This window comes from Melanostigma gelatinosum (genome assembly GCF_949748355.1).
Source record: "Melanostigma gelatinosum genome assembly, chromosome: 8".
Classification (NCBI taxonomy): domain Eukaryota; kingdom Metazoa; phylum Chordata; class Actinopteri; order Perciformes; family Zoarcidae; genus Melanostigma; species Melanostigma gelatinosum.
Genome location: NC_136641.1, coordinates 9153147 through 9169559, shown reverse-complemented (window position 1 = coordinate 9169559; position 16413 = coordinate 9153147). Strand labels below are relative to the sequence as shown.

The following is a 16413-nucleotide window of genomic DNA, read 5'->3' as shown; positions in this document are numbered from 1 at the left end:
TCAATGGCAAAAAAGGGCAACGTTTTTTCATTCCAGAAAAAAACAATTGGTAAACACGGTTGTTTTGGGCGACACACACACACAGAGACCTGAAAGAGAACTAGTTAATTGGAAAACCGAATAGAAAAGAGACGATTCAATTTCCAAGCAAGCTTCATTACTTAGAACAGTTGGACAACATTTTGAATCGCACTAGTGCCAACTACTTTAGAGAGCCGCGCCTGAGCAAAGTCACCGAATCCCAAGTGTGCGAGGCCAGCGCCGTGCAAAGTACCTCTGCTGACATCGGGGTGTGTAAAGTGCTTTGTCTGTTCAGGTAGAAAAGCGCTACATGGCTCCGGACCTACTTTAGTGTCACTGGTGCATCTTAACGTTTTCATTTAGGTGCACGAGTACATCATTCAGGTGCACCCAAAAGCAGGGTACACACAGGTGTTGACAACATTAATTATGACCCTGGTCCATTCAGGAGTTGCTCTGGTGTCGTGCATGCTGGCTCACCGGAATGGCTGCGACACACAAAATAGAATGAGACCATAATTCATTTCATCCGTGACACCTGTGTTTACCCAGCTATGACAATGGCTGCTGTTAAAAGGGATCTGTTGGTTTAGAATTGAATCATGAGATGAGATTCTCACCTCTACAGGTTAGAGACGAGGGTGGAGAACACATCTGTTGACGGTAAGAAATATTGAGAATAACGCCGGCATTATCGTTTAAACAGGCACGTAAAAACATCGCCATGTTAAAGTCATAGAAGTGTATAAGGGCAGCAAGAAAGACTCATATTTACATGCAATTGTACAGCATGTTTATACAGAAATGTCATTTTAATGGATGCATTTATTGAGATCTTCCATATTTCTGTCACAACAGAGTCCATAGTTTTGCAATGACAATGCCAGCTTTGAGAGCCCGCCATCATTGCAGAGAAGTGCCACTCACTGCCAGGGCATGTCGTTGTGTGTGTGTGTGCGTGTGTGTGTGTGTGGTGTGTGTGAAGGGGGATGCAATTGGCAGAGTGTGAGTGCGGTCAGGCAGGGTATATACTGTAGGTGCATGGCTGCCAAACAATGCATGTTTCTATGTTCTACTGCCTAGGGCTCTATGCCACTGGCTGAGCTACACACACACACACACACACACACACACACACACACACGCGCGCACCCCCCTTTGGCATGGGCCAATGAATGAGCGATAAAACATGAATACATGAAGAGGAAGGAGGAGAGTAGAGAGGGTTTGCTAACTTGGTGGACAAATGGGAATGGATGGGATGGGATGGGTAGATTCTCATGACTCTAATTATAATTGTCATGATTGTCACCAGATTACATAATGAAATAGACAGATGAGATTTGAGAGAATACAGCCACTGGGCTGATTCAAAGATACTAAGTGGTGCAGCTAAAAGCAAGACACAAACAAGCTTTTTGCATGGCTCTGAAAAGGAGGCATTTTTGATAAACATGCTTCTCACTTTTCAGAAGAAAATGAAAGCAACTTAGAGGTTAAACGCAGTTTTAACCTGCGAGTGTAAGATCAATGGAGAAAACCCAAATGCTGAAACATAAATTGGAGACAAGTGGGCCTGAATTGAAACAGAAAAAGGAGCACCAGGGAAGAAATAGTGTGGCAGAGAAGTCAAAGCATCCCTATTTTACAGAGCTGGAGTCGGGGTCAAGAGGCAGGAAATGGGAAAAGAAGAGAAGATGGAGGAAAGGAAGTTGCCGTGGGGCTTTTGAAAGTCTTAGGGAGGAGGAAACAAGCACGAAGGGAGGCAGTAAGCTCATTGGCTTGATCTAAGCTTCTCCTCTCGACCAACTGGGAGGAAAGGGGAAGGAGCAGAGAGGAGAAAAAATAGGCGAAGAAGGAAGGAGGGCTGCTCTGGGGTCCTCTTGGTGTGATGGGAGGACAAACAGATGGTACATTGTGTTCGCATTAGCATGTCCTAATTTGAATTAACACCACGATGAATCAATTTATTGTGTGTACGTGTGTGTGTGTGTGTGTGTGTGTGTGGGGGGGACTGAGAGGTAATGCCATGACAAATGCTCTCACTGATATACCAAAACAAATCCTGTGGCGAAGATAAAAAGGTTTACTGGTGCCTTCAAAAGGGTTTTCCTTGCATATCTGACTCAAAGGCAACCCACGTAAGTGTTTGTTTTTCACCACCTACGCCAAGCTTTATTGCTGTTTGGGTGAACTTCAAACTTCCAACAAACGTAATGAAGTTAAACCACCCCTGTTGTGGCTCCTCCACCTGGAACATTTCCACTTTAGGCTCATATTGCGACGGGGCAAACTTTGCTTTACAACATTTAAACAGTGCTTTTACGTGTGTGTTCCAGATCTCTATTTGAGATTGATATTGATTCAAAGTCCCAGATCTTCAAAGCCATTTCTACCAACAGTTTTGTTAAAACAGACCAAGATACTGCTGTGTACTGCTGTGTACTGCTGTGGAGGTATCTGAAGCGGCAAAACCCCCTCATTGAACAAGGAAGAGATCATTTTGCTTTCTTATTCTTATACTGTAACTATTTGGTTACCAAGGCGCTGCTTTATTCCTATTTTTACATCAACGTTCTCACCAAGTTAATATTGGCTGATATTAGCAATTGCAGATATACATGTATCTGCATGTCTGCTGAAAGGTAAAAAGAAACGGCACAGAGATTTTATGGTTTGTCCACCAGAGAGCAAGTTCATTTTATTATGTTCCAGTGCATATGTTGGTAATAATTCTTTAATAACTAAATTGAAAGGAATTATTGCATGTTTAAGTTACATGTTCTTGTGTATGAAATATTGGCTGATATATATTCATATTAGGTGTTTCTATTCCAAAATATCTCTCAGTATCAGCCTCAAAAATCGGTCTGGAAATGAGTGGAACATGCGCATCAACATTTCCATTTTCACATCTCTTGCCAAGATGCTGCTCAGCATGACTCTGAGGTACGACACCGCTGCCGTCAGGAAATTTGGGGTAGTTTTCTAATCCATGCGCCGCATCTGACTGAAACCCAAGCTTGATGCATAATGAATTGCAAGAAATAAATGATGAAAGAAGTTGCCGACACCTTGGCAGCATCTGTGTCAAGAAAGTTCTGTGCTTGACTCTCTCCCCCTCGCTGCTTATCCCTTCGTACTCACCCTACTTTTCTTCTGTGTCTCTGGTGAGAAACACCTTTTCAACCAAAGCTGCTGTCGCCACTGAGAACATTTGTGGAACAGAGTCGATGTGGTGCTGCAGCCTCAGAGATTTCCCCAAACCATTTTCCTTTTTTTTTTTAGCTTTACCCATAAGAAATTAGTTTGTAGTAAGTTGACTGTTCACTGAGTTAAAGGGTTTGGCTGGGATGAGTCATGGAAAGGGAGGAGACCACGGCAACACACTCCATCATCTTCTTTCCTTCTCAATCCCTCTTTCGTTGACTTAAAGATGAAGGCGTTGGCTCTTCCATGGAAATTGACGAAAAGCAGTCCACAGCAGGAACGGTCGTTAAAAAATAACTTCTTTAACAACATAAATGTATTTCTCCCTCTAGTCTCTAAGATACCATTTATTTCAAATAAATTCAACATAGAATCAACTTTCTTTTTATTCCTGCTATTCCGCTGAACCCCCTGTGATCCATTTATGTTACTGCATTTATTTTCTTGGTAAAACGATTACTTCTGCGGTTTCTGAGCAAAAATCTCGGAGCATAAACGTGTAAGTGATGGATTTACCGGTTTGTTTTGAAGCGTAACGTCATGTCTTAAATCGTCTTAAAAATGAAATTCATTGTGACGTTTCCAATATCTGAATATCAATTCCAGGTAATAGACTTGCTTTTCAAGTTCGTAAGGCAGTCAGAAAAATGCACTAATGTTTTAAAAGCATATAGTTAATAGTTTTATCGTTAATACAAATGGTGTGGATTACTTTAGTGGTAGTTTTTATTCGAACGGTGATGTATATTTTGATGGCTGGTAGGGCGCTTGGTTATCTGCTGTACACTGAAGGCCAGATATTCTCTAAAACGTGGACATGGACAGTGATGGCTACATGACTCAAGATGTTAGCACACATGAAGGTGTTTGCACGTTTGTCAGCACGTGCAGTCTGTCTATATTTTGGGTTAGATGTGAAAATTTGGGCTTTATTGACTTGTATTTTCTGTCAGGCAATGTCCTTTACAGCCAAGTAAGATTGTCTGAAGACAAGATTGTATAATTTAACACCAATAGTAAAACAAAGTGAAAAAATGGTGTAATGTATTTATATTTGCTGCAACTCAGAACTTCTTCAGATTTAGCTTGAATCCTGGTATCTCGTCTCCAAGCCTTTGCAGAATGTCAAAATGCACATCACTCCAGCACTCTTTCAGAGGATCCACAGTGTCTTGTGGTGTTTAAGTGTGTCTCGTCTTTTCTCGTTTCATATTTTCCTGAAAATGTTTGGGGGTGTGGTGACTGTGGTGGGGAAAGTCAATAATCCTGATTCTTCCTTGGATTTCAAACAGACCTGGTGTCGCTTTGATGCACGTTTTAGGTTGATGTCATGTGATGTCATGCTGGAGATGAGTAGTCTTCCAAACAACCTGAAGCCAGCAGGATGGCTTCTCTGGAGGCTCTCTTGGGTTTCTTGTCGTCGGCAGATAGAAACAGTATTTTGTTCCTGAGTAGTGAATACCTTTGCCCTGCATACACACCTATGAATTCACAGAAATCAGCAACACTCGCAATGTTTTCAGACACCAGCACCGTGCCACTGTCCGTCACCTTGTCACAGCAGCCTATGGGGGTGAATGAAGCGCCCTGTATTGATTGTCGCTGATGCTTTTGAAGGTGCGATCATTAACCCCCCGTCAGAGTGAAAGATTGTGATGCTGTTCAGGCTCGACAAAAGAAAGCCAACATATGCAGCGCATCAAACACCACTTTGCTCACCTTCCGAATAGTCTGCGCTTCGCGTTAATGGCTGGGATGGCGGGGCGTCGCTTGTCATTGGACGACCTGCTTGAACGATGACAACCACATTGCTCATGCCTCGCGCCTCATCTACGCTGCACCGCTCTTCCGGAGGAGCGCCCTTTTTTTTTCCAAGTTGAATGGTTGTCATTTCAGTTTAAGGCCCGGAAAACGATGCTCGCAGCGTAATGGAACATTGCACCTAGGTCACCAATGCCCAAATGGAGTATTGAAAAATGGTCTGCGTGTTTGGTGTCATGTTGTCTGTGACTCATTGCTTTTGGGGAAATCTTAGACTCCGAAGCGCCAAGGAGATTGATTCTTTGGGTGTGTTGGGGATGACGGCGGGCTGAAGTATCGTATCGAACTCGTTTGTATTCAGAGTGGCGGTTTGCTAAGTTTGTCATGAAATGCATGTGAAACAGTTCTGCATAAATGCGTTGTATATCTTTTTCTGCAGACAGCAGTCTCCTGAAGACGATCGATGGAGCACATTTGGACTGTGCGATAAAAAACCACCCTGCGCTGGTTTCCGTGATGCACCTCCTGCCGGAGAATGTCCTTATATCTGGGAATGAGAACATTCCCGGCCTTGCAGCTTCTCCAACAGGTAAACTCCACACCACTGGGAAGGTTAGAGCACGAGCAGTACGCTCCCCCTACAATAACAGATGCTGTTTTAGGATATGTTAAGATCTTTGACTCACAGTTAACTTCTGTGGACGGCCTCAGTCTGCAAGATTAGACGACTGTAATGAAGCTGTGCTACTCCTAGATGTGGATATTGTGGAATAATGTAAAGATGGATAAATGATCAGGATAAGATGAAAACTGATGAAATGCATCAGAAGTTCGATTTAGTATTAGAATTAGATTTGTTTACCTTCGGATCGAGTGGCATCCGTATTATTCTCATCAAGATTATTTCAAACACATTTGATTTTTAGAACTAGATTCAGTACTGTTAACAGCTCATGTGTGAGTGGGATGTAGCCTGTGTCTCTTTAACATTTTTCCTTAATTTATTTGCCTTTTCGGCACAAACTGCAGCTCTACAAGGTAACCGCTTCTTAGTTCTGTCAGTCTCTGTTTTGAGGTAGCGGTACCGACTTTGTGTTTTACAGGATTTGGGGCTTTTATCCATTGACACAAATCTGACTTTTTGTTCAGTGTGTCGTCCTTTGTATTCACTCCTTCGTTCAATACATACTTCTTTCAGGCAAGAACAAAAACAAATCTATATTGATGGAAACAGTCAGTGTGTGTTCACTGTGCAGCTAATTACATATTTGTATTCAGTGATTCTGTAATCAATGGTGGAGCTCCTTTTGATTCTTCCACTGTACAGATGTTACAAATTTGAATTGAACAATAAGGCCATCAAACCTCAAGCTAGATTAATCAAAATAGGACATGGCTCATCAACACCTCCAGCACTTACCAGGTAAACACACATCTGCAGCTGCTCACTTGTGTTTCTCCAACTGCCAAGACAACAAACAGGACATTCATCATGACACTTAAAAGTGGCCATTTTTTGGAAACTTAGTTCTATCAGATGTTGAAATGTCTGCGGTACTGAGAAAGTAAGTTTGTAAGGGGGAATGTAATGAAGTCTGACAGTGCGCAGCTATAATCATTGGGAGTCAGTGGGAGGTGTGCTAGCCGGCTAATCCTCTTCATGTTCTGGGGCTGTGAGCAGCACAGACCTAAGCTGCCTTTTTAAGACCACAGCCACCGGTTTGATATTCATGCCGCATTCAGAACAGTCCAACTCTGCGCTCCAGAGACAAGGGCCGCAATGAAACGCTTGATGGCTACATTACTCTGGAAGAGATTAGAATCACGCTGTCTATTTTTCCTCTTTGTTGTGTCTGAAAGGGGTGATTGTGGACCTCACAGGCGTCCAAGCTTCTCCAATCCATTCCGATTCAGTTTACGCCACGCGTCAAGATGTAAACAGTGTTTTTTGTATTGTTTGACACAAAGTACCGGTGTCCTCGTCTGTGGTGTAAATATCCTAGTTGTTGGCATTAGGCAGCTTACAACAAATCAACGAAGCAGTCATTTAGATGGAGCTGCTGTCTCTGAGAAAAGTTGCAGTTAAATATATGCAAAAGCAAAGAGCAAGGGTTGATTGTGTAACCATTTGCTGCCAAAAAAAGGGGGAGTTCGTCTCCTCACCCAGTATGAAATATCACAATACGTCAAGCCTGGTGAAAAGAATACAAACGACAAAATGGTAACTGTATATTCAAGGAGTATATAACATTTGAAGTGAGTAACGTGAAAAAGTTCAGCTCACTTTATATGATCACACACACACACACACACACACACACACACACACACACACACACACACACACACACACACATAAGTGGCTATAACACTGTATCAAACCATGCATTTTCTAGTTGACCTCTCTTCTCTCAGGTTTCTCGAACGTCTGCGGTGCCCTGATAAATGTTCTGGGGATGATGGCGAATGTCATGGAACTTTGTGAATGGGTCACAAATAGGAATATACTGAAATATAATTCACCACTTGTTTCATACATTTATTACACTACATGGTGTTTTTTCTCCACAGCAGCCGTAAGAGAAGAAGACGTTGTCTGAGCTTCAACAAATAAAAATGAACAAACCACAGGAAGAGGAATCCTATTCTAGACCCAGGAGAGCTCTAAATATGCAATAATCATGCAAATGTCATGCCGTGTTGACATGTCATATGCTTGTATGTTCATGTCAACAGGAGATGCTTTGCTGCGGCCTCAGCTGCTCAAGATGCTGCCCTTCACCCTGAACAGACTGACCGTCTCCCTCCAGCCGTCCCTGCAGAAGTTCGAGAGCCAGCTGCTGCAGCTGATCAATGCCGACTGCCACAACACAGTAAGGCCAGGCTTCCGTTAGCACGCACAGCCTTGATAGCCCGTGCATACGGCGCATTAGGGACAGCGACAGTGCCTCGACATGCGCGCGACCACGTCCAATCATCCTTTGATCCATATTCTCAAGCAGTGTCTCTACGGTCTGGGCATTTGAATTGTGCACCTATGAATAGATGTTCTATAAAGTCTGCTACGCATACAAGGTGAAGGGGATTTAGTTATGTCTCTTCATTATCTTACATCTTACACCTACTTCCTTTCAAATGTATATGGTGTGCTTACAAGTGAAAAACAAGTCACCTCATAGTTTTGTGCCATAAAAACGCAAATACATAGTGCCGAAAACATTTCATCCTTCTGAGTTAACGGTTTACTACGCTCCTCAAATTAACGATGGCCTCAATGGCTGCCAAGATTATTCTCTCCAGCCTGATGCTTTCCTTTATCTCACTTTCCGTGTCTTCAGTGTGCAAAGCACGAGCCCTTTACAGCTGCCACTGCAATTTAAGGCACATCACCTCCCAAACTAAATGGAGCTTATCTATTCTCTTCCCTTTTTCTTGTCTACGGGAAACCCAGACGGTTAACCGCATTTGACAGGTGCAACTATGCACTCGCAATTATTTGTACAGTGGCTTTGCACAGGCCCTATCTGTCCACTTGAGCCTAAAGTGAGATGTGTCTTTGGAAGGGGTGAGAATTGATATGACAGTGCTGTCACTCCGCATCTTTTCCCCGCTGCTCTTTGATACTGCTGGGCTAGATCCCCAAACTCAAACACGGGGGATCCAGGGAGTGTTTAGGGTTTATTAAGTGGAGCAAATGGTCGGCACTCGTGCCGCTACCGTGTAAATTTACACTGTAAGTGTACCAAGATGAATGACGGCATAAACATTTTCGTGAGGGAAGTGTTGGTGGTGAGCTCACATGCTTATGTTGATAGATGAGCAAAGAATCTGCATGTAAAAGTCTGTGCAGAAATGTGTTAAGACTCACACAAACGCTCTTCAACATTTGATATATTTCACACCACCTTTCAACATTTGACAAGGTTTTCAAAATAAGAAATAATTGATAGAGGAAGGGCACGGCATGCTTTTCATTCTGGACTACGTGCTCTTTGTCGGCAACAAACCTCCATAACATGTTGTTGTAAATTGGTTCCTGGTCTGTCTGATCATCATTTTTAATCAGCCAGAGGTTATGAATTTAGCTGCCTTTGTGTGCACGGCTTGTCGGGTGCATGCCCTCTCTCATAAAGTATTTTTAATCCAGCATTGTTCTCTTCATTGCCTTGTTTGGCGCTCTGAGCATATTACCACCACCTGTTGATCAGTGGAGTAGAGTGACACCATTGGCAGCGTGCGCCTGTATGTGCATCCTCGTGATAAAACAAAGCGGGACTGTTGATACGAAAACAGCTCCACTAGAGGTCTATATCTCCACAGGGAACCTTTGAACATAAGAAAAAAAGAAGCGGCAGAATGGAAGTGCTTCCATAACTACATAAATAATTCAAAAACAGGACAAAATCAGGGTGCTGGTGGCTGGTTCATGTATATTTCCCTTTTCTTCTATACTCTCTCGTATATTATTGATACTGTGTATACTTGACTCTGCCTCGGGCCACCCTCAGACCCTTATCTACCTGCCTTAACTTTCCATGCTGTCCTGCACCAGTGCAGTAAGGCCATGTTAAAGAAGCAGCAATATTCTCCAGAAGGACCCAGCGCAGATTATGTGACCATGAAAAAGAAGAAGAGAGAGAGGGGAAAAAAACCACATTAATTAATAAATGGGCTTACAGGAAAAATCCTAATTTAATAGGCACATTGCCATTAAATTTATTGAGGCATAATCTGTACTCCCAAAGGTACAAGCCCCACTTCCAGCACCACCCTCAGGACAAGAACCTTTAACGCCTCTAGGGGCTGATGGTGGGGCTGAGAAGGTTTTCTTCTTTGACCAGGGTTTTGCATTTTGGCAAAGACCTTTGACAGATATTATCAATAGTACTACTCCTCCTCTACCTCCTCCTACTACTACTACTACTACTACTACTACTACTACTACTACTACTACTACTACTACAGCATGATATATTGTAAAAATACAGAGTCAGAGGACAAATAGGCATCAATAGAAATCCCCCTACAGCACTGGCTAGCCCCATATTCATTGGGGTGCATAAAGGAAGCCTTGTCTCCTATATGCCTGTGTATGCCTGATTTAAAAAAGAAAAAAGAAAAAGTGAACAGTCCTATCTATTCATCCATCTATATCCACTGCCTGGATCACAGTGGTATGCTGAGCAAAGTAGACCAGACATCAGTTTGCCCCAGTGACATCCTAAATCTCTTCCTGGTGGGAACCCGAGGCTTTCCAAGTGTAATCGTGATGTGTAATCTTTTCCAGTGTGTTTTGTGTTTGACCCCCACTTCTCCTCCCAGTTGGATATTCCCGGACTACCTCCACAGGGAGGTATCTGGGAGACATCCTCGTATGGGTACTGGGTAGTATATATATATGACCACCTGGACTGGCTCCTTTCAATCACGAACGAGCATGGTTCTACTCTGAGCTCCTCAGCGTGTCTCTAAGGGTGCCGCTGCACAGAGATGATGGTTATAGGCGAGGGTGTGAATGTAGATTGACTGGTAACGTGAAAGCTTTATGTGAAGGTGAAATGTTCACCATAATAGTCCAGTCATTCTTACTGACATCCACATATTTTGTCGGCGGGATTCGTCCTCTCCCTGAGGAGCTTCTGTCAACATGGACTCTGTTTGTCCAGACATTTAGATTGTCTGGACAATCCCTTTGGTAAATAAGTTGTGGGTACACTATATTACCTCATTTATTAGAAACGATGGAAAGTAGAACACAACTTTGTTTTCTCATTTTGGCGTTCACAGTTTTTTTTGTTTGTTTCTCGCTTGTGTGATGTTCTTTAAAGGTCTTCACAAGTTGTGTAGATTAGTAAAATGTTCCAGACTTTTATAACTTCAGCGCAATGACGACATTCTCTCGTCTGCGAGACGTGTTAATACGAGAGGTGTTAATACATGCAGAAGTCAGCTTGATTGCAGCTTTTAATTAAAGGGTGTGTGTGTGTGTGTGTGTGTGTGTGTGTGTGAGAGAGAGAGAGTGTGAGAGAGAGAGAGTGAGACAGACAGAGAAAGTGTGTGTGATCTCTGTGTGACCTTTTAAAAAGTGTGACTCCAGCTGGATTGTCATCAAGCTGTCTCTGAAGTGATGCTGACACCTCACCTGCCAACTCACTTTCACCGCGGTGTGAGGGAGCATGTGTGTGTGTGTGTGTGTGTGTGTGTGTGTGCGCATTCGTGACTCCACGCCAGCTCGTCTGCGCTTAAATTGGTATCGAGGCAGAAGCGGAGTGACAAAAAGCGAGAGCAATGGGGGTGGCGGATGAATGTACAGCATGAGACAAATCCTTTATGCTGGCTGCTGGTCTGACATATGGTCTTCACATAATCTCCCCATAAGTATTGCTATTTTTAGCTCGACAAACTATCACAGAGTGTGGCTTCTTTTTACAGTCCACTTTCCCATATATTCTTCAGCCTGTGCCCTGGTTGATGTGCTTTTCATGTGAAATACAGCTACTTTGCAAAGCTTCACAGCATACGCTAACGAGCAGACGGGCTGATTTGAACTCTAGAACCTCTACAGAACACACGCTGACCTAGAGTTTCAAAGAAACTAACACTGTTCATCTTCAGGGTTGCTTGAACATGTCTGCTTTGCCCAAGTTTGAGTGAAGCCAGAGGCTGCACCACCTCAAATGACCTGTAGCAACCGTTCACCTATATCTTCAATAAAATAAATGACTCCTCGTGAAAGGGCCTGAGATCTTGTCAGGAATGATGTAGCATCTTGGCCTGTGATCAAAAGACCTGGGTGCACAGAAGAGGAGCAGAGAAGCGGGCGAGGACCGATGCCACGCCGCAGGCAGAACAAAACGCCCAAGGCTGATTTAATGAATGGAGAAAGGCTCTGGCAACAAAGCTCCAGGAAGTTTTCATTTGTCCTAAAAGAAGAAAACTCACTCAAAGTAGGACTGCCCCTGTGGACGTGGTACTATCAAAAAAAAAAAAGGCAAAGGAGGTTGTGCGTTTCTGAAATAGCAGGAGTCTCGCACTCTGTTCTCTAAGGACACCGAGTTTGGCTGTACCTCCTGAATGTGCCAGCTGAGTTCCTTCTCCTTATCATTGTTAGGCCTGAAACCACTTTAACCGATGCAGTGCCAAGGAATGTGCTTTAATGCACTTGGCTCGCGTCAATTATTCATGAAACGCAGGTCTTCGTAATGATTGACGATCCAATGATTCGACGAAATAGACTGCGACTGGATATAGACCCTATAAGTCAGACAAGACAGAGAGTGCACAGTGGTTGAAGGAGGAGAGATAGATTCATAAACTTTGAAAGTCTTGGAGTCGCTGCTTCTCTCCCCTGTTCGCCCTCTCTTTAAGTGATGTATTTGGACCGAACGGAACAGAGTTGTTACTGTATCAGTAGGATCCACCAATCACCACTGGGATCTCAACTTTTGCAAGCTTTGCATTATTGGGAGTCTTTTGGAAGTCGCTGCACCTTTTTGTCCGGCCAAATGGTGAGTGTTTTCGGATTCAGATAAAAAATTTAAATGTGTGTGATTTGATAAAACAAAAGGTATTTCTCTTTGATCCTCAGGTGACAAGGGTCTCTGAAGGTGCAGTGTGTAGGATTTGGCGGTGAGGTTGCAGATTGTAACCAACTGAAACTTGGGGCGATGCAAAAACGTGAAAACGCGTTGAAGTATCCAGCGTCATTTAGCGATTGCATTCCATCAGGCTGGGGCTGTCCAATGCGGCTGCTGTAATTCCAGATACAGATGTTGCTGACGATGATCAATAGTGGTTATTTAGCACAATACCATCTGAAAATGAGGCTCTTTCTCACCTAACATCGGCTATTTTGTTAATTGTTGGAGAAAATGAGTGATATGAATGCATTTTTCTGTATTAAAGCATTACTTTATCATCGTCATGATCTAAATTTGCCATGTTTGTATATTGTGTGAATTCAAGTAATTACCTTCTATCTAAGTGAGTCGTAGTGTCGTGGTGAGGGAGTCGTGGTTAACTTAGTTAAGTGGTGTTAAGCACAAAGGCAACTATTCTTACACATTGGATGAACCATCAAAGGCTACTTTATAATCTTTAGTATCCTGTTACCTCCTTTTGTAAATCTTCATCACTCTATTTTCATGTCTTGCAACCATGTTTCTAAGAAAGGATACTGCTGGACACAGTGGGTAACATGTCCCCGCATTATAACACACACACAAACAACTTACACACACACACTGTAGATTATTTGAGTCAGTTCCTGTTGGTGTTCATAGTTGGACTGTGCCAGCAGGAGGGGTCTCTTTCCAAGTGGAACTAATCATGTGCTCACGGTGGTGTAATATGTGCAGTGGATCAAAGTGGCACGAGTTATATTATGCTGAGGGACGAGAAGTGGTACGAGAAGGGAAAGAGGAAGGCAGCGGCATGAGTGTGTGTGTTTGACTTAATATTTTTGGTTGTGAATTATGAGAGTGTTTCAGCAGTAGGGCAACAGTGATTTATCAGTGGAAGCGCTGTGCCAGTTAAAATCTGTTAAGGAGCAGGGGAGTGGGAGGATGAGAGCGGCATGCTAATGATGCTGCCACTGTTTCTTGCCATGGATGACTCACCCTCAATATGGGGGAGCTAACATCCACTGTGTGGGTAGCAACACATGCGCACACACACACACACACACACACACACACACACACACACACACACACACACACACACGTGCACGTCTTGACATGGATGCAGATGTGGCAGTGCCCTGACTGCTGTGTGTTGTCAGTTGGTTAAAACATGGAAAATGCTACGTTAACAGCAGCCAACGAGCATCTTCTCTGTGACTGTGAGCGATGTGTGATCGTCACAAAGAGTCAGAGAGAGGTTTTTCTTTTGCTTGCTGGTTTTCAAAAGGTAAGAGACACACAGTTGTGTAACTCACTTGGTAATTGGCTGACACAAAACTCATGTGGGACATAATTTCATCTGCTTTCTCTGTCTCTAATACACACACACACACACACACACACACACACACACACACACACACACACACACACACACACACACACACACACACACACACACACACACACACACACACACACACACACACACACACACACACACAACCCTTGAGATGACAGTTGCCATCTGTGGAGTTATTGTTATCTTTTCAAACATCCTACACATAGATTTCACAAAGTACTGACACAAAAACCTACTGACAAATAGCTGACGGCTTTTAGGTTCCATACAGAGAAAAAAAATATGCACTTACCACCTAGGTGTTATTAGCTTTTATTCGCCTTTTATAGCTTTTAGTGCAACATTGTTTCATTTGTTTTGGAAGAAATTAAATGGCAACCACTGAAAAGAGGTTAGATCTGACCAGAACTATTAGACGCCATGATTCTTGTGCAGCGATGACAAATCATCCCTGTCATTACGCTGACCTGTGACAAATGAAATGTCTCACTCTTTCGGATTAAGCCTCTAATAGGCTGTTTATTCGAACCCTGAAATGAGACAAAGCAAGCCCGTCTCAGCCGAAGCGTTTCTCCATGTTATTGCCATAATCATATTTTTTAATAACCTTTGGAAACATTTTGGCTGTTATGTATCTCAGTTTCCGGGGCATTCTTAAGTGTGCAGCTTTGTAGAGCTCACAAAGCTGCACAAACATTGCGTGCACACCCTCTATATACGCGTGTGTATTTGAGCAGCAATAATGGCAGATAGATAATCAAATGTAATGAGATATAATTTGGGTAATCAGAATTAAGAGGGGGACATTATTAATGTCATTGTCAAGACAAGTGTGAAAAGATGCAATTATCCGATGAGTCATACAATCATCACTTTGCTTATTATATACTTCAGCTGAACTCTTTGCCAGCTTGGTCACCACTGCACTGTCACATGAACATGAAGACATGTCATCATCATCATCTCACTGAGCGGAAAAGTGAGATGATGATGATGACACGAAATAGCTGTGCAATTAATTAGATTAGACTCTATACTTCGATGAGTTCATTTTCTTTACTAATGGTACTAAATTCCAAATTGAGAGCATATCTATGCTGCTTTATTTTCCTCTAAATGGCACCATAATTGACTCAATGGACACCATACTGTATTGAAGAGGACTTGATACTATTGTGATTGAGACCCTACACTCAGTTTTACAATGTTTACTGAGTTAATAAATCAAGTGAAAAAGTCGGGTTATTTTCTCATAGACTTCCAAACAATCTGATTTCTTTTTGCAACCACAGGAGTCGCCCCCTGATGGCCAGTAGAGAGAATGCAAGTTTAAGACACTTCATCATTGGCTTCACTGTTCAGGACCCGAGGTTGCGGCCCGGGGGAACTGGAGGCGTTACGCTTTGGCGTACCTTTATAGAACGTGGTAAATTGAGATCTAGATGGATATAAAATAGAGTTTGATTCTCCAAAATCAAATTATTTGTGGCCATCACCGACAAGTGAAGTGCTGCTTGATGCATTGCATTGTGGGATTTTTTACATCGACAATTACGCAGTGACTGGCCAGGTGTAAAGAGTTGCCAAAGTAAGCAGAGCTGAAGCTTCTGTCTCAAGATATTTTGATATTTGATCTTTTTTTACTCGACTATTTGTCCGTTTTTGTGTGTGCAAAGTGAGAACAACACGATGAAAAAACCTCCTGGTGAGACTGTCTTTAAGTGTGTCATTATCTTCATATTTAAACTATTATCTTACCTGAGAGTATGAAACTAGATCTTCACAAGCTTTAGAAATGTTTTTATTAATTAATAGAAGATCATGAAAAGTGCTCATGTCAATTTACCCATAGTCCAAAGTGACATCTTCAAATGTTCTTGTTCATCTCCAAATTGTTTTCTCTGACCAAGAGTCCAAAACCCAAAAGTATTGTAACCCCCGTCTCTGCTTGATGATGCCCTTTGGCATTCAATATCAATTGTCTGTCAAAGCACTTTGTAAACTCTACATTTAAAGGTGCAATATAAATACAGTTGTTATTATTAGTCGTAGTAGTATTGCTATCACAAGATTGGTAGCAAGTTCAGAAGCACATATTGGGACTTGTGACCCTGTTATTGATCAGTGCCTCTAAGCCCTGTCGAGACCATTTATGAAGTCCCTGCTCCATGATTACAGGATCAAGACCCCTATTGTGCCTCAATCTTCTTATGTCCCGGTTGGAGCTATTAAAGAGAGCTGGCTTTCCCACTTCATCTCCTTCCCTTTGAGCACAAAAGAAATAACCTTCAAAAACTAATTCATCCTCCTCTGAAAATCGACACCCATTTTCCCTGAAACTCACACAATGACGCAGCTGCTGCCCGCTCTCCATTTCTCTTCCAACTGCGATTATTTCTAAATTCCCTCTCAATGACTTTCTTTCTTTTTTAGCAG

General features: G+C 42.7%; 1 protein-coding gene across 1 annotated transcript in view; it reads left to right on the top strand.

The window, feature by feature from the left end:
• Positions 1-16413, top strand: part of nphp4 (nephronophthisis 4) — a 152233-nt gene that overhangs the window by 25447 nt on the left and 110373 nt on the right. The window contains exons 5-6 of the mRNA XM_079273341.1: positions 5432-5581; positions 7729-7865. Of these exons, the coding sequence (XP_079129467.1) occupies positions 5432-5581; positions 7729-7865 (287 nt within the window). The remainder of the gene's footprint in view (positions 1-5431; positions 5582-7728; positions 7866-16413) is intronic.